This window comes from Marmota marmota, unplaced genomic scaffold (genome assembly GCF_001458135.2).
Source record: "Marmota marmota marmota unplaced genomic scaffold, marMar, whole genome shotgun sequence".
NCBI classification, from domain to species: Eukaryota; Metazoa; Chordata; class Mammalia; order Rodentia; family Sciuridae; genus Marmota; species Marmota marmota.
The window spans coordinates 36,304,510-36,323,564 of NW_026000229.1; the positions used below are offsets into that span (position 1 = coordinate 36,304,510).

Genomic DNA, 19,055 nt, shown 5'->3' on the forward strand with positions numbered 1-19,055 from the left:
TGAGTTGGTATATAATGTTGGTATTGAAACTGTTATTATTTTCAGTATTACCATTAAGAATATGCCAGAGGATGGGGCTGTATCTCGGTGGCAGAGTGCTAGCCTAACTTGTGAGGCACTAGGTTCGATCCTCAGCACATAAAATAAACAAATATATGCTGTCCTCAGCACATAAAAAGAAACAAATGTATGCTGTCCATCTACAGCTACTAAAATGAAAAAAAAAAGTATGTCAGGTGGTGCTAGGCGCTCACGAGAGTAGCTTATAGGTATTTAGACTAAAACCATTTCGCGGATTAGGAAAGTTAAGGCCTAGAAATAGTTTCCTAAATACTGCTAATTTCCTAAATGGCAAACCTCCATTCCAACGAAGCACTAGTTCTTAACCACCATAGCCATTGCCCACGACGTGTTTAATATTTGAGACATTTCCCCCTCCATTCAGGCCTGTGTCTACTCCCTATCAAGGAGATCTCGCTGTGCAAGAGAAGATGAGAAAACAGACACCAGACGTATTCGGCATTTTGAGAGCAAAGACGGAAGAGGAGGGACTTCTGTGGCGGAAGGGGCGGGACTACCTTGGCAGGAAGTCCGGTGTTGACCATGGCTGTATTACGGAGGGGCCTATAGCCGGGGTCCTTGCCGGATCTCGATCTGCTCTTTCGCCCGCCCTGGTTCTGTTCAAAGCACAGATCCGCATACTTGGGGCGAGGCAAGGGTGGTGACTCTCTCCCTGCCGCCATGCACGACGCTTTCGAGCCGGTACCGATCCTAGAAAAGCTGCCTCTGCAGATCGACTGCCTGGCTGCCTGGGGTGAGCCGAGAGGCCGCGGGGCCGAGACCGGGTCAGCGCGGGAGCGGTCCGGAATTTTCGCTAGGCAGCAGATGTGGAAAGGCGTCTGACTGTATGTGGACTGCGGTCGGATGCTGTCCGAGAGCGGTCTAGGATGAGGGAGAGCAGAGAGATGACCACCCGCTGTAGACAGCGATGTTAGTGGGGGCTGACTGGCGATCCCTTAAGAATCAGTCTTTTTAGCACCCATTCTTGTGTTCTGTGCAATTAGAGGGTCAGCTTTCTTTATTGTGCTGAGCATTGGCTCATTTTTATCCCCAAGAAATCCTCAGGGTAGAGGGTCAAAGTAGTGGAAAGTTCTGTCTGCCAGATGCTTGAACTTGTCCAGATGATTGTGTTGTTTTCTAGGTGAAAGATGATAGTTTATTATTAAGTATTGTGAACAAGTTAAAAACATGTGCCTTTTCCCCTTAGTGTTTACCCATAGTTCACTTTTCCTTGCTGCAGGTAGTACTTGTTATTGTAACACTCCATCTAGCTAAGTGGTTGATTGCATTGTATTCCAAGTGCCCACATTACATTTCTAGGTGAAAGAGCGTCATACCCAACTGTCATGAAACCTAACCCATGTAACCTCGTATAATCCTTTGGGATTGACTAGTGCAGAAATCTGGCTCAGGCATCTCTTATGTGTTCTGTCATATCACAACAGAATGAAGATTTCAAGAGTCTAAACATTGTCTTTCAAATGCCAACATGTGTGCTTATCCATGAGTGGTTGTGTCTGATAAGTGTCCCCAAAGACCAAGCAGAAATAATTTCAATCTTTGTTGTTAATGTTCAGGTCATAGAAATTAACAAAATAAAAAATCTGAGACAGTGCACAGAGGAATTCATTCCTTTATTGGTTTATCAGATTCACATTATGGGCCATTTTCTCTGCCAGTGAAGGGAATACAGGATGAATAAGAAACAGTGCCTAGACTCCTAGAATACAGTGGGGAACAAAGATATATAAACAGATTATGATACAAGATAAATGATATTATAAATATATGCTGCCTATTATTGCAACATGCTGGAAGGGTACCCAACTTAGCCTAAGATATGCTTCTGATTAGAATGGATGCAGCTGCTTACTATACTTAACTTAGCTTGTCAGTGATCCCCTATGAAACCATTAGTACATATATCTCTTAGACTCTCTCACTAATCCACTTTGTCACAGGAGGCCACAAGAGGACATTTTACTTCCTTCTGCCTCAAAACTACTTTATTTTCAGACTTAAGCAGCAGTGATTATTGCTATTTCTCGTTATTATCTCTTTTATCTATGTTGTGCCCCTAGATGGAAAGTTCAATCAAGAACCTCCAGGAGTCAGATCATGTGGGGCCAGATATATGGTGAGGACATAACCCATCTCCTAGGAAATAGAAATAAGGATGACACTGATGGTTTCTCCCTAAACTGAAGCTTTATAATCCAGCTGCTTTTTCAGTATTTTCCTTTGGATGTCTAGTAGTATAGCCAAACCTACTCTTGATTCTTCTCCAAAAATGCCTGTCCTCCTATATCCCACATCTCAGCAAATGACATTTCTACTTATCTCTTTGGCTAAGGCCAAAAACCTTGGAATCATTCTTGACTTTGCTCATTCTTTTTTATATTGCATCCAGTCCATCAACGAATCTTGTTTGTTCTGCTTACTTCTAGAACAAATCTAGAATCTAGGCATTTCTCTCCATTTCCACTGTACTGTTCTTCATGAAGACACCATCATCTCTCATCTGAATTACTGTAGTAGTCTTGAATATTGCCATGTGTTTGCCTGTGTCATTTTCAGTTTTTTACCTACATAGTAAAGAGTGAACCTTTGAAATTAAATGTGATCACATCTTTTCTCTGCTCAAAATCCTCCAGTGACATCATAACACAACTAAAATTTCCAAAGTCCTCACAATGGCTGGTAACACCTGATGTGATCTGGCCATGTTTACTTTCCTGGCTTATCTCCTGTGTACTTCCCCCTTCCCCCTTACTCCTTTCTAGTACCGGTCACACAGCCTTCCTTGTTCCATGAACTCATAAGGCACATTCCTACTTCAGGGACCTTGCACTTACTGTTCCTCTGTCAGGCACTCTTCTTGCCCTAGATTTTATATGATTTATTCTTCATTTCACTCAGATCTCTACTGACCTGTCACTTAAATAAGCAAGACTTATCCTAAGTATCCTATAAATGAGAGTGCCATATCCAACAATATGCTGTTCTCTTACTCAACCTTATCTTTCTATATATCATGGATCACCACCCTATTTTCTTTTATACATTTAGTTATTGTCTCTTTCTCTCCACACTAGAAAATAAGTTTCCTTCAGAGCAGAAACTTGGATTTGCACTTTGCTGTATCTTCAGTGCGTAGAACAGTTCCTGATTCAATGGATATTCATTAAATATTTAATTAATGAGCAATGATAATAGTAGTGATAACTTCCATTTCTACTGAGTACTAATCTATGTTGGGCTTTTATGAAATAATAATCCCATTTTATAGAGGAAGTACCTGAGACTTAGAGAATTTAAAGAATTTTTCCAAGGTCTCATATCCTGCAAATCATTTCTGATTCTAGAACTTAGTCCCAAACTTTAATGTTTATTCAGAACCTTTTAAAAAGTGAGATTTTTGTGTGTATGTGTGTATCTGTATTTCTGACTAAAACAATGGAAATCTAAGCCAAAAATTACCAAACAATATCTACAGCAGAGGGAGAAGAGAAGGTGGAATGGAGCGAAGCTAGATTTTTTATAATTTTAGCTTTGGAGCTACATAGATGTTTTGTGTAATTAAAAAACAAAATTAGGGGTTGGGGTGTGAGCCAGTGGTAGAGCCCTTTCCTGGCCTATGTGAGGCCCTGCATTTGATTCCTAGCACTGAAAAGAAAAATCATATTTAAAACTACAGATTTCAGGGTACCACCCCAGAATCACCGAATCAGATTCTCTGCATGCAGGACTCAGGAATTTGCATTTTTATTAAGTCTGGATGATTCTAATGCAGCTAATCAGGAGCTTATGCTTTGTGAGACCCTATTCTTTGTTAATGACTCAAAGAAGGAAGGCAGTCACTACCTTTTCTATATCTATGGAAGCCATCTTTGGTCCAGGAATGGAATTGTTTATTGCAGAGGTTGGACTTCATTGCATTGTTGTATGGAGCTTCATTAGGTTAATTATGAGTAAGAGGGCCCAGCCTTACTTCTCAGGACAGATCAAGTCCAACCTTGATACACAGGAGTAGGTCATCAGGAGCTTTCTAGGGCTGTATGTTACCTGTTTGTTATGTGTATGATAACTATTTGTGTAATATGTTCTACTTTCTGATGTGCAGTATTGAGTTTCAGAAGACTCCATATTCAGCTTAACAAGCTCTTGTTAAGCTGAATGTTTGGTAACAAGGCTTGTTCTCTGCATTGTGTGTGCATAGCTGTGTTATATGGTGACATGTCCTAGAGAGTGGAGGACTCAACATGAGTCAGGTCCTCTACCTGAGTTCCATAGCCACATCAGATCCCTTTAAGGTTTCTTATCGTTAGCATATCTGGAAGACACATCATTTGTCCTTATGAGTTTGAGGTCTAGAAATAGTGTTCCCTCAGCACTTCCAAATGAAAGCTTGCAAAGGGACAAATAACACTTCAATTTTAAAAAAATCTCAGTGGATTTATTCTGATTCCCTTTTATGGCCAGTTGAGTAGCCATTTGATAGGAAGTATCTTGGCAAATAAGCATTTCAATAAGAATGGGAAATAACTTGAATGTCATGCCTAGGAGTTTGACTTCATATTTTGGTTGTGCATTTTCATGAGATTTTTAACCTCATTGTGAAAGCATTGTGGATCTACTCTAAGAGAGCTGGCAGCAAACGTGAAAGAATGTGCAGAATGAGACCAGTGAGGCTGGAAACTAGACAAGGCTGTTTTCAGGGATCCCTTGGGAGAGGGAGTACCTTGTGGAATTTAAAATGAAGGACCTTGGCTGACCTGGGGAAAAGACCATTGATAGAAAGAAAGGAAAACAGGATTTGATAGGGGTCTTGGGGACAGAGTATAGTGATAAGGATGGGGAAGATGGTGAGCCATGTTTGTCCTTTGTTTTGACTATAGAATTTTATGTGATATAAGTGAACTAAAAGTTTTTTCTATTCCTTTTTATTTATATTTGAAGTATCAGTGGGTGTCCCCAAAATTGACTTTATTATTGCTAAATTGCTTGATACAATGCTACATAAATGAATTCTAAACATAGTATCGTTTACAAAGTAGACACTGTGAACTCAATTGCTTTTTCACCATGTTCACTCTAGCATAAATTTCCAGCATTTCATCATGGTTAGTACTATTTCTGGGTTTCTGTATATGTCACTTAAAGCACCAGTGTCTTACTTTCTATGTCCTTCCTATTCTTTAAAACATAAGATAAACGAACATAAAATCACTATCTTTTTCTGGACAACTAAGGACATCAGGCTGGAGAAATATTCCTAATATGGAACCTGATCTGATTTTATAAATATATAACTACTGCCTTTCAGACAGCCTCTGGCCAACAACACCCATCCTTTGACATGGGATGCTTTAGTAAGTGCTTCACAGGATATGGTTAGGACAGACAGGTTGGGGTTAGAATCCTAACTCTTTGTCACCTATTATGTATGACTGGGCAAGTGCTATATCCCCTAAGCCTCAGCTTCTTCATCTATAAAATGGAGACTTTTTGTTTTAATAAAGGGACCTACTTTAAAGAATATTTGTGAGGATTAGTGAAAAATGAGATATGTGTTTAGCATTTCCTCAAACACAACATATGCACAATAAAGGTTATCTATGCTAGTATCCAATATAGTCATATACCACCCACATAACAATGTTTTGGTAAATGAGGAATGATATATACAGTGTTGTATACCATGTAGATTGTGTGTAGTAGGCTATGTCATGTAAGTTTGCATAAGTACACCTGTGTTGTTTGCACAACAGTGAAATCATCTGATGACATGTTTCTGTCGTTAAACACGCATGGCAGTATTTTATTTTGTAGAGCAAGAGAGTTTATGAAAGGAATGAGTGATCTTAATGTTACAACTTCAAAAAGCTGAGGAGGGCCTGGTGTGGTAGTGCATGCCTATAATCCTAGTGACTCTGGAGACTGAGGCAAGAGGTTTGCAACTTTGAGGCCTCAGCAACTTAGTGAGACCTTGTCTCAAAAAATAAAAAGGGCTGGAGATTTAGCTCAGTGCCCCTGTGTTTAATCCCCAGTGCCAAAAAAAAAAAAAAAAAAAAGCTAAGGAGATATCTTTACATTATTAACTTCCCTACATGATGTAATATGGATCTTCCTGAAATGCCTCCCAAAATGTGGTCCTTGAACCAGCAGCATCAGCATTACCTGGGAACTTGTAGGAAATGAAAATTCCTGAGCCTGCTTCTTAATCTACTGAATCAGAAACTTAACAAGGCCTGGAAATCTGTTTTAACATAACCTCAAATAATTATGATATAACTTAAGGTTTTTAACCCCACTCAGTGGCCAAGGCCTTTTTATATGTATATAATAAGAGCTTTATTAAGATGTAATTTACATACCATACAGTTTATCCATTTGAAGTATACAATTCACTGGTTTTCAGTACATTTGCAGAGTTGTGCAACTGTGATCACAATAAATTTTAGAACATTTTATCACTCCCAAAAGAAACCCAATATCCACTAAAATTCATTCCTCCTTGCTCCCTGAGCCCACCAGCCCTTAACAACCTCTAATCTTTCTGTCTCTGGATTTACCTATTCTGGGCATTTCATATAAATGGAATCATCGCCTTTTGTGTGTGGATTCTTCCACTTAGCATAATGATTCCAGGTTCATTCATTTTATAGCATGCATCAGTACTCTCTTCCTTTTAATTATTGGCTAATATTCCACTGTTTGGATATACCACATTTTGTTTCACCAGTTGGTGGGCATTTTGGTTATTTCCACTTTTTGGCTATTATAAATAATGCTGCTCTTAACTTTTGTGTCCAGTTTTTATGTGGATGTATGTTTTCAGTTCTCTTGGTATAAACCTTGGAATGGAATTGCTGAGTCACAGGGTTACTCTATATTAAATCTCTTGTAGAACTGCCAGACTGTTTTACATTCCTGCTAGCAATGTGTAAGGGTTCTAACTTCTTCACATTCATTATTATCTGTGGACCATCTTTTGAGATAATGAATTCTGTAAGTTTATTACACTAAAACATTTATTTTTCCTAAAATAAAATCATTAAACCTCCATAGGATGCCTCTTAGCTGTTATTTCTGAGGTTAGATACCCTAGTTTCATGTCTGCTGTCCATTTTATTATGTTATAAACTTCCATACTTTCATCATATTCTTTTCTTTTGATACTGCAAATTGAACCCAGGAGCACTTAACTATGGAACCACATCCCCAGTTCTTTTTCATATATATATAATTTTTTTTTTTTTTTTTTTAAGAGACAGGATCTCACTGAGTTGCTTAGGGCTTCACTAAATTGCTGAGGCTGGCTTTGAACTCACAATCATCCTGCCTCAGCCTCCCAAGCCATTGGGATTATAGGATGTGCCACTGTGCCTGGTCCATCATATTCTTTTTATTTGAACTAAAAGTTATATATATCAGTAAAAAATATGTATCTTAATAAGAAATTAAATAATAAAAAATGAAAATCTTCATCTGTTTATATTAATAAAAGTGAAAAAAACATCTTTTTGGTCTGCTTCATTTTGAAACAGTGAAGTCAGGGACTTTTTTATCCATAGACTAATAAAATAATATCTTAAGCCTAGTAATTGTTAAATAAATTTTTTTCATTAGTTTATTCTCAAACCTTTCTTTTATTTTTCCAGTATTAGCGCTCAAACCCAGAACTTTCTACATTTAGGCAGGCCCTCCACTACTAAGCTACGCCCTCAACCTTTTCAGATAATTCTTGAATATGAATATTCCTTACCAGAATACCTGCTATCAAAACTCGTTTTCTTGACCCTTTTGATGGTTTATTATAAGCCCAGCTAAAGAAATAGCATCACACCACAGTGAATTGACATTTCTCATGGCCTTTATCTTTTCTAGAGGAATGGCTTCTTGTTGGAACCAAGCAAGGACATCTTCTTCTCTATAGGATTCGGAAGGATGTTGGTAAGTGACAAACTTTTCAGAACCAAGAAAGAAATGACTTATGCATTAAAAAAAAAAATTGGTAATTGACTAGTATACAACTGTGAAATCATTGATTCCTGGAACATTAAAAGAACGATGATAGGGGGTTGGAATGAACACAGTGGGAAAATGGGGAGAGACATGAAAACTGAAAATCTCCAGGATTTTTTCTATACCCCCATCTTGGAGATGGGGCTGAATATTGATCCCCTCTTCATTCACTGTCAGTAATAAGAATATTACTTTGGGAATAAGATTCCTGTATAGATGATGTGTAGTGGTAGGGGGAAAATTAGTTACCACTGATGTAGAAGATCTTATTAACTTGTGAAGGGTAGACTAGAAAGAGAAGATGGGTTTGTGTCCAGTTTTACTTCTCCCTCCCTGGCCACATGACTGTAAGAAGCCCTTGGTAATGTCAGTTTCTCTTCTGTAAACTGTTTCACAAAGTTGTTGGGGGCAGATAAAATAATAAGCTTAAAAGGACTTTGAAAATTACAGCTCTGGTTAAATTAAAACTCTAATTAAATATGACTTTTTCTTTAATAATGTAGAATAATAGCTAAAGAATCTGAAATTTATTCTGTTAAAGAGTGTCCTTTCCTAATCCTTTTTCTTAATCTTATTTCTTTGCTCTCTTTATGGAAAATTGTTTTTTAACTATTAAGCCCTGAAACCACAATCTTAGAGGCCTGCTGTTAATATCAGAGTAGGTTGAACTGAATTGTCATTATCAATATATTTGCCCTACAAAATCAGTGATTTCCTAGTTTTCAATCTAGTATGTATTTCCATAGTAAATAGCTAAAGATAAGAGTAGGTGTAGAGGCCTGAAGCAAGACTTATATAACTATGGGAAAAAGGAGCATTTAACCTAGGCAGTATGGAATGAGGAAGGCACACTGGTCAAGCCAAGTGTGGAGTAAAAAGAGGAACCAAAGGAAAAAATACAGAGTTTATTTCAATTCTAAGTTTGTCAATTTTCCTTTGAATTAGTGGTAAGTAAACTCATACCTAAAAGGTCCAAGTAGTAAATATTTTAGGCTTTGTATAAGATCTATCAAGACTATTCTGCTCTACCATTGTAACATGAAAGTAACCATAGGTGATGTGTAAATGAGTGGGTGTGGCCATGTTCCTGTAAAACTTTATTTACAAAAACACATAGATGACTCAATTTGGCCCACAGACAGTACTTTGCTGGTCCTTGCTTTGAATTTTTAGTTTTCAGAGCCAGAATATTTGTATTCTGTGACATGTCAATAATTGATATGTAATAATTAATTGACGTGTAATTGACATGTAATAATTTAAAAACTAAGCTTGTCTTGGATATTATTCAGCATTTAATAGCTATTTTTTTCTTATATCCTGTGGGCTCAGATGTAAGTGGTGAGGTGCTGAGAACTAAATTAAAATTGCTTCTTGATTTTTTTGCTAAGATCAAGTAGGAAACTAGAGTATAAAAATGAATCTTTCAACACAGCATAGACTCAAACTGGTAATGTTAGTGTTACCCTGACTTGGAACCCTGGTCCAAAGGAAGGACTGTTTCTTGTCCTGTGATCATGTGGCCTTTGACAAGTTAGTTAAATTCTTGGGCCTCAATTTCCCCATAAGTGTCTTAAAAAGTGGTATTAACCTACGTTAAATAATTAGAAAATCAAACTCTAATTTGAAACTTTACTTCAGTAAGCTTCCCTTCTCCCTGTATACACAGAGAATAGTTTAGTTCTGGCCTGATAAGGGATAGAAATAGACTTGGGCCTCTTTGAATCAGTCTAGTTTCTTGTTTGAGATATTCAAATCAAGGCTGACTTTCCAAGGAATGGGAAGGGATATTAAAGTGTTGGGGAAAGCTTGGATTCTGATCTAATTTACACCATCTCCCTGGAGATAAAAAATGTCTCCAGGTTTCATTCTACTCTTATCTTTAATCCAGGGATTAGATTAGTTCACATCTAAGACTTTCAACTCTAGGTTTGTTTCAGTGGTACTGTTGCCTTAGAGCATTGGTTTTCTGAGTGTAATCTATAGACCCCAGTGTCCTGAAAATCTTTCAGAGGGCCCACAAAGTTAAAACTAAGTTCACAGCAACACTAAAATATTAGTGTTTTGTTATTGTTGTTGTTTTTACTGTATTGAGATCTTCAGTAATGGTGAAAAAGTAATGGTGATAATTAAAATTGGCCCCTAAGCTGAACTCGGGACAGTGTTTCCAAACTGTATTCACGGTCATTGTGTTATTTTCTACCAGGTACTCAAAATGAGTTTCTGGAGTTTTGTTTTTTGTTTATTTTGGTACTGGAGATTAAACCCAGGGGTGCTTTACTACTGAGCTACATTCCTAGCCCTTTTTATTTTTTATTTTTGAGACAGGGTCTCACTAAGTTACTTAGGGCCTTGCTAAGTTGTTGAGGCTGGCCTCAAACTTGCATTTCCTTCATCCTCCAGAGTCACTGGTGTTACAGACATACACCCAATGAGTTTTGTTTTTAAGCTAGTTTCACTTAAGAATGTTCTTGTTGAAACCGAAAAAAAATTAAATTTATTAGATTTTGATCTTTGATAACACATTTTAAAAATTGTGATATAATGGGAAATGTACAACTTCAGTTGGGTGCCAAGGTGCATAGCTGATAGCTTTTTTTGATAAAAAGTAATTATTGTGTGCTTGAGTTGCAAGCTAAATTGGCCATTTTTTTAATGGAGTGAAAAGAATGACTGACAGACTGGTTTTTGAGACCATTTGGGTATTTGGTTGGCGTATTTTCAAAATGAAGTGTTGTTATCTCAAAGAAAACAACTGGCAGGCTTATTGGAAATGACAGAGCTTTCAAGAGAAAGTTAGGATTGTGGAAAACTTATATCTACCTTTAAGAGTTTCTCCTTGATAGCTTCCCAGTGAAATTGGGGATGATAATTATGAGTATGAGTTAAAAAAAAAAAAATCTTATAATGAAATATGTTAGCGTTTGGAAAATCTGCCTGACTTAATGAACCAGTATTTTCCAGGTAATCAATGCATGAAGTTTCTAAATCATGCATGTATAAAAGATTCAATCAAAGTGTAAGATAGACTTATGGATTTTAATGTATCCAAGTGTGAAAAGTTCATTGATAGGCTTGAGATTGATTCCACATTGCAAGAAATTCCATTTATCAAGTTTCATATAGTATTTAAAAAGATCCATAATTCTCTGAAAAAGCTATCAAAACAGATTAAACATAAGGCTGTGATGTAGCTCAGTTGTAGAGCACTTGTCTACCATGCAAGAGGCCCTGAATTTGATCCCTAGCACTGTAAAAACAAAAACAAAAATAAATGCAGAAGCAAATGTGAGAGACCAGCTGTTTTCTATTAAGGTGGACATTAAAGAGGTTTACAAGAGGGCAGGGGTGTGCTCAGTGGTAGAGTACTTGCAAAATATGCACAAGGTCCTGGGTTTGATCCCTAGCGCTGAGGGGGAAAAAGGTTTATAAAAATGTAAAACAGGGGCTGGGGTTGTGGCTCAGCGGTAGAGCGCTCACCTAGCGCAGGAGAGGCCCTGGGTTCGATCCTCAGCACCACATAAAAAATAATTAATTAATTAATGATATTGTATCCAACTATAACTAAAAAGTAAATATCTTAAAAAAATGTAAAACAATGCATTTTTTTAGAAAAAAAATAGTTGTCTTTCATTAAAATGTTACATTTTGAGTTAAATATAAGAATGAGTAAATAGGTACATATTTTAAATATTTCTCAATTTTAATTTCTAACATAATAAGCATTCATAAGGTATAACCTACATAAAAGTTCTTTGTGGTGCTCTTTAAAATTATATGAAGAGGGCAGGGGATGTGGCTCAAGCGGTAGCGTGCTCGCCTGGCATGTGTGCTGCCCGGGTTCTATCCTCAGCCCCACATACAAACAAAGATGTTGTGTCCGCTGAAAACTAAAAAATAAATATTAAAAATTCTCTCTCTCTAAAAAAAAAAAAAGATTATTATGAAGAGGTCATGAGACCAAGAAGTTTGGGAGTTGGGGCTGGGGATATGGCTCAAGTAGTAGCGCGCTCACCTGGCATGCATGAGGCACTGGGTTCGATCCTCAGCACCAAATAAAAATAAAATAAAGATATTGTGTCCACCTAAAGCTAAAAAAAATTAATAATATATATAAAAAAAAGAAGAAGTTGTTTGGGAGTCTCTGCCCTAGAGAATTCTGCTTATAAAGAGAATTGTTGAATGTAATAATAAGGCCCTTTTCAAATATAGAATTTTTTATCAAGTAAGAAGTGACTGAATTGTTTGTTTCTTTTGAAATGTGATGGCAGAATACCATGTTCCAGAAACTGTCTTCAAGTTTAGGACCCCATCTTTATCTCTTCTGCTGAGGTGCACAAAGGGAAGAAGACTTGTTCTGTTGACATGAGTCCCTGTGGCTGTTTCAAAGAGTCTCCACCAACTTCCCAGGGTTAAGGACACAGCAAGCTGTGGGGAAGAGCTCAGATCAGCAGTGTGAGCATTCCTTCCATGATGTAAAAGGCAGGAAACAGGGTGTGGCTTCAAGCTCAGGCTCAGAGCGATCCCTGAATTTTTTCTAGGTTTTGTCCATGACTGGCTGCTCCCTAACTGCTTGACCCATCAGACTTTTGAAATATGAATTTGAAATACCTACTTCTTGGGGTTTGTTGTCAAATTACAGAAAAAATATATAAAACTTTTAACCCAGAATCTGGTACCTGTTTATTACTGAAAGATAGCTGCTGTTATTGTTATGGTAATTACTCTCTATTTGACTGGTGACTTCTGAGGCTGAATATTTTTGTCATCCCCAACAAGGCTGAGTTCACATGTTTTTATAGTATATAACTTTCTTCCCCTTTTTTGTAACAGTGCCAGCAGATATAGCATCGCCTGAAAGTGGCAGTAAGTGTAGATATTAAATTTCTCTGGCTCTGAGATGGTGTTTGTGTTTGCTCTGTCCCCATGATGTAGGACATAGGGAGCTACTGGGAGTTAGTTGTTCTAGAGGTAAGAATGCTTTGGGCTGGGTTTCATTGCTTGGGCTCTTATATTTGACTATTACTTTTTTAAAAAACTGTTCCTTGTGAAACACTTTGCCAAGGTACTTATTTTGTAGGGTAAGATCTTCAGACCCACAGGTACCTTGCAGCTTCAGTAAACTTTGTGTGATCCTTTCTGCTGATGCCAAAAGTGCATAAAACCCCTTGTTCTAAAATTGGAGTTTAAAGCAATTCACTATGCTTAGTTAATACTGCTGGCTATTTTAAATCTCTGACTTATGAATTTTTGAAGATTTATAGGAGATTAGTATGAGTGGCATTTTGTTGTTGTAGTTGTTTTTGTGTGTACCCCTATTTTGGAGCTACAAATGTTTTTCTTTTTCATAGGTTGCAACAGGTTTGAAGTGACACTAGAGAAATCCAATAAGAATTTCTCCAAAAAGATTCAGCAGGTAGGTAGTGATGATGGTCACTAACTTATATAAGGCCCTGCTGCATTAGTCTATGTTTCTTTAATGAAATACCTGAAGCAGGCTGTTTTGTAAAGAAGAGATTCATGTAGTTCACAATGCTGGAGGTTCAAGGACATGATGCGAGCGACAGCACAGCTCTGGTGAAGGCCTCTTGGCAGGACTACATGTGAGAAGGAGAGATTGTATTGACAAACAGGAAGAAGCCAGAGAGTGATTCAGGAAGGAACTTAATTCTTTTATAAGAACCATCTACTGATCACTAATGCAAGAATTGCATGAGAACTACCTTAAGCACTTCTAATGGCACATCCCTAATGACTTAAGGACCTCCCACCAGGCCTCACCTCTTAATATCATCACTGGGGACCAGGCTTCTAACACATGAACCCTTGAGGGACACCGTCAAACCATATCCAAAGCACAGCACTCACCAAAGTTAAAACTTTGATAATGTTACTTATTAACTCTGAATCCTCTTCTCTCTCCCCTCCATTTTTACAGGGATCTTTGCCCGTGTATTATGTGCCTGAGAGTCCCTTTCATAAGCAGAAATTGTGGTTGCACATAAAAATGAGTCAGATCCTTATAAGATGTAGACAGGCTCTTTAGTTCCTTTTTAATATTGTTGTTAATGAACATTTGTTAAATGTTGTCAGAAATGTTCAATTGAGTCTAATGATTTGCTATTTTCTAGATCCATGTTGTTTCCCAGTTTAAGATTCTGGTCAGTCTTTTAGGTAAGAAAAAGTTTGCATTTGTATTTCATATGTTAAAAAACTAAAGCTATGACCTAACTAACACTTTCATGGTTGTTTTGATAATAGTTATATAACAATAAATTGCCATGTTCTGTGCCACATATAGTACTAGGGCCTATGGGTAACAAAGGCAGCATCACTTCATTTATTTAATTATCAATCAAGTTTTTATTGAGCCCTACTCTGCAAAGCTTGAACTAGATATTGGGAATACCAAGTTCAATAAGACATTGTTTCTATCCTTCATCTTTATATTCTAATCGTGTAGGCTGAGTAATAGAAAAATCATGATATAAGTTACAGTGAAAATTTATAAAAAATGTTGTGGGATCATAGTAATGGGAGGGATTATGCTATGTAGTTGGATGATTAGAATTTCCACAGGAACAAAGAGGTGGCCCCATGACTTGATAGTACATAGCAAGTAGTTCATTATGGCCAGACTTGAGATATGTGGTGGAGAGTGGCAAGCTATTGGTTGAGAGACAGATGGAGGCCAGACTGTTAGGGCCTTGTTTGAAAAGCTGTGGTTTCATGGAAGGTAGCCAGCTAGGCCCTTTTTAGGACTAGAAATTTGCCTAACCCTCTTTAGCCCAGGGCCCAAATAGCAGAATTATTGTAAGCTTAAGTTCCTAGGTCCACTGATGAACATTTAAGGCAATTAAATCTTCATGACAACAACTATATATGAGGCCAGGATCAAATTACATTTGTCCCTCTTATACACAGTTTCACTTTCTATAGTTTAGTTACTGCTGGGTTTCTGTTCTCGTGACTAAAAGGCTCAGGGTTTACTCCAGTTGAACTGGGCTGACTGGGCTGCGCAAAATAACCACACAAGAGATACAAATACCTTTTTCTTTGGGTTCGCTGTGATAGCTCCTCTGACCTTAAGGGTCCGCAGGAAGAGAGAGAGTGAGAGCACGTGCTGACCCCTTTTATTGAGGAGAAGCTGTTCAAATGAGGCAAGGGGTCAGGTTTCAGGGGACTGAATCTATCTTTATGATGTCCACTGTCAGCAGGTTGATTGACACCTGGGTAGGCACACCCAAGGACACAGTAAGAGACGGGGACCCACACACAAGGCACTTCATGGAAGATTCTATCCTAAACAGGGAAAGGGGTTATATTACAAAGGAACAGGTGTGCATAGCTTCAGCCATAGGGCTGTAGCAAGACACACCCATGCATGAGACATGGATCCTGGAACCCAAGAAGGGTGGGGAAAACTCTGCCACATTTCTGTGACTGAGCGCCTCAGCACCCAGCCAGGGAGTGTGACTCAGTCACGTGTAAGGTTGGTCTCCCACAAGTTACCTGTAGTCAACTGTGGGTTTGAAAGAAGAGCGGTGAGTACGTGGGTACAGTATAATAAGTTTTTTTTTTTTTTGAGAAACCATATTCATATAATTTTTTGTTAACAGTATATTATTATAATTGTTCTTTTATTTTAAAAAATCTTTTACTGTGCCTAATTTATAAATTAAATTTTATCATGAGTATGTTTGTATAGGAAAAACATAGTATATATTCGGTTTGGTACTATATTGATTCAGACATTCACTAAGGATCGTGGAACTAGGTAGCCTAACAGAGACTATTGTATTATTTTGCTACCTTTGCTGCAACAGAAATCCTTTCCATGGGTTTGTACAAAATCCACTGAGGATTTCCTTTTTCTCATTAGAGCCTCCTATATTATAGCTTTGAAAGACATTTCTTGTACAAATACTATATCACAAATTTCCAGACTTGAGGACAGGTTATAAGGGTGCTATGGCAGTGAAAGAGCTTTTACTCAAATCAGTCCAAATTTTTAAGGAATGAAATATCCAAGTTCAAAAGACCAGGTGACTACTTACATATTTTGTACTGGTGATAGCCCAGAAGGAAAACAAATAAAACTGAAGGTACATCCTAGCAACATCTTCTGCATGTCAGACAGTTACATTTTTGTCCTAAAGGTGGCTCTCCTAGAGAATGGTGATCATTGACAGTGACATTTTACCTCTTCCTAAACAGAAAACAACATTTATGTCCATGACCTATTGACATTCCAACAAATCACTACAGTTTCAAAGGCAAAAGGAGCATCGCTATTCACATGTGACCTTCAGGTAAGTGTATGCAGGATGTACTTTGACTTTGTGCTTTAATCAGTATAGTCTTTCCAACATTCCTACCATTTCATGGTAAGAATAATATTGACAGTCTCAATCCAACAGCTGTCAAAGAGACTTTGATTTATTTACTTTGGATTATATTAGAGAAATTTCCTCCATAGTATATGGTGCCAGGTTGAAATATTTGCATTCTCTGTGTGTGTAATTAGAATACCAGACATCTGTGCTGGAGTTCTTAGCTGGCAGGCCTTGAGGACGAAATGTTCCTTAGCCAGTTGTTTCTAAATACATCTTAGAGAACTTTTCTGGTAGCAAGACTTTATATTACAGGGGATTTTCAGATCAATAGATATTTCAAGGTAGAAAATGCATATTTTTGTTGTCACTCAGTTATAGAGTCACTATATATGCATCCTCATTTGCCATGTCTCTTCATAGCACACAGATACTGGTGAGGAGGTATTGCGGATGTGTGTAGCAGTGAAAAAGAAGCTGCAGCTTTACTTCTGGAAAGACAGGGAATTTCATGAATTGCAGGTATAGTCCATTGGTGCCTTGTTTATGGGTTGGGTGGAAACTGCTGCCAAAGTTGGCCCATAGCTTGAGAGACTTTCTGTGGATTCTAATGAAGTTTAGCATCCCCAGCTTGTAGTTCCTCTCAACCCAATACTCTAGTATGAAGAACCTGAAAGTTATCCATGCCCACTTGTGATATAATTCTATAGCATTTTCTGCAGATTGGTTTATTTCAGAATGTGTTTTCTTTCACCTTTTTTCAACTGGATAAGATGCACTTTGTCCTGTTCCTGGGTGACTTCTATTTTTATTAAGAGTAGTTTCCTGGCCTTGTGCTTAGAGAATTGTGCTAAGATGAGGGTGAGGGTTATTTTGCAGAAATGAAGCATACTAACAGAAAGGTCATGGTTTTGTTTGTTTTAACATCTTGTCATTTGAACTTTTACTCTCTCTCTTCAGGGGGACTTCAGTGTACCAGATGTGCCCAAGTCCATGGCGTGGTGTGAAAATTCTATCTGTGTGGGTTTCAAGAGAGACTACTATCTAATAAGGGTAAAAATCTTATGATTTTACAAATGTCATCATTGTGTCTTAGGAAAGATGATTATGAGTTTACCTTGGAAAGATGATTACATGGTTCTGAACTATAGGTCAGAAGACCACCTTAAGTAGGGCTTTTGGGTCTGTGTTTGTTTCTCTATTTGTTTGTTGTTTATACTCAGCATTTTCCACAAATAAGATGTCTGTGTAGCTTAGATCAAGCAGAGTTGACTTTTAGTTCTCTATATACTGATTATCCACAGCATGTATCTAATTATTAGGACAGAGAGTTAGAGCTGCTTGTGTAGGTCCAACAGCATTATCATGGACTGCTATCCTAAGGCTTCAGTGCTCAGGAATTATATGTCAGTTTTAGTGTTAACTAAAGTATTTTTGAGACTTTGGTCTCCTGCCCCCTTAAATTTCTTAGTATATTTGTTTTTCAAATTACTTTCAGATTATTTTTTGTTGTTGTTGTTGTCGTCGTTGTTGTTTATTTCAAAAGCTACATGTGTGTATTATAGAAAATAAGAAAACAGAGATAAGGGAATAAAGTAAATGCAAATCATTCAGAAACCTCCCTGCCATTCAGAAATAATCCATGGAGGTAAGAGGTATAGCTCAGCATAGAACACTTGCCTGGAATGCACAACGCTCTGGATTCAATCCCTAGTATTGCACAAAGAAAAGAAAGAATCACTGTTGACCATTTGGTGTATGGGTTTCTGCCTTGTTTACAAAAATATCATGTTTTACACGTTGTTTCAATCTGCTTTTTCTCTTAAGTGGTAAATAAATACAACATTGGTTTTTTTTTTTCTTCTAATATATATGCTCTAGAAAAGATTGATATACCATTCCTATCATAAAGCAATCTAAATTCCTTAGCTTTACACAACTTTAATAATCCTTGGCAATTCTCGAAGGCTTTCTCCCTACTTCCCACTGTGTATCTTTTTGATATATTTGTTCTGTATGTTTATTTTTGGAATATTTTGATTTTACCAGCATTGGGTTTGCAAACTCCTGAAGGAATCACTGTTGTGCAGCTGACTAAGTAACAACTGAGCATATAGGTACTGAGAGAAGTCTACAAGGAGTGGAGAACTAAGCCAAAAGTGGGATTAGGGATCTCAATCCTCTGAATTCTGTGGATTCTTCTATCACCTCCACTATGGTAGGCAAATTTTCTACCACTGAGCTATATCCCCTGTCTCCTTCACCTTCTTGGGGATAGTTTTCTTCTTACATTTTTTTATTACATATGTATTTTTCATTGGCATATTATCATTATTATATATAGTAGTGGAATTCATTTTTAAGTACTTGTACATGCACACAACATAACAATATAATTTGGGCAATTTTGTTCCCAAGAAGTGAAGTTTTCTTTCTTTTTTTGGTGGTACATGGAATTCAATCCAGGGCCATTCCACCACTGAGCTACATCCTCAGCCTGGTTTTCTTTCTTTCTTTCTTTCTTTCTTTTATTTTTTGGTAATTTTTTTAGTTGTAGATGGACACAATCAGTCAATCTCAACCTCTCTCTCTCTCTTTCTCTCTCTCTCTCTCTCTCTCCCCCCCCCCCCCCCC

General features: G+C 37.5%; 1 protein-coding gene and 1 pseudogene across 8 annotated transcripts in view; both read left to right on the forward strand.

The window, feature by feature from the left end:
* The first annotated feature begins 505 nt into the window (after window positions 1-505).
* The window catches only part of Vps39 (VPS39 subunit of HOPS complex), a 44,626-nt gene continuing 26,076 nt past the window's right edge, over window positions 506-19,055 (forward strand). The window contains exons 1-9 of one of the 8 annotated variants that reach the window (XM_048793748.1): window positions 506-814; window positions 2,142-2,197; window positions 7,951-8,016; window positions 12,922-12,954; window positions 13,440-13,504; window positions 14,220-14,262; window positions 16,306-16,400; window positions 16,845-16,943; window positions 17,382-17,474. In XM_048793748.1, the coding sequence (XP_048649705.1) occupies window positions 2,179-2,197; window positions 7,951-8,016; window positions 12,922-12,954; window positions 13,440-13,504; window positions 14,220-14,262; window positions 16,306-16,400; window positions 16,845-16,943; window positions 17,382-17,474 (513 nt within the window). In that variant the 5' untranslated portion in view covers window positions 506-814; window positions 2,142-2,178. The other 7 variants (XM_048793749.1, XM_015480777.2, XM_015480779.2 and 4 more) reach the window with 7 other exon arrangements.
* Window positions 17,523-19,055, forward strand: part of LOC107138188 — a 3,664-nt pseudogene continuing 2,131 nt past the window's right edge.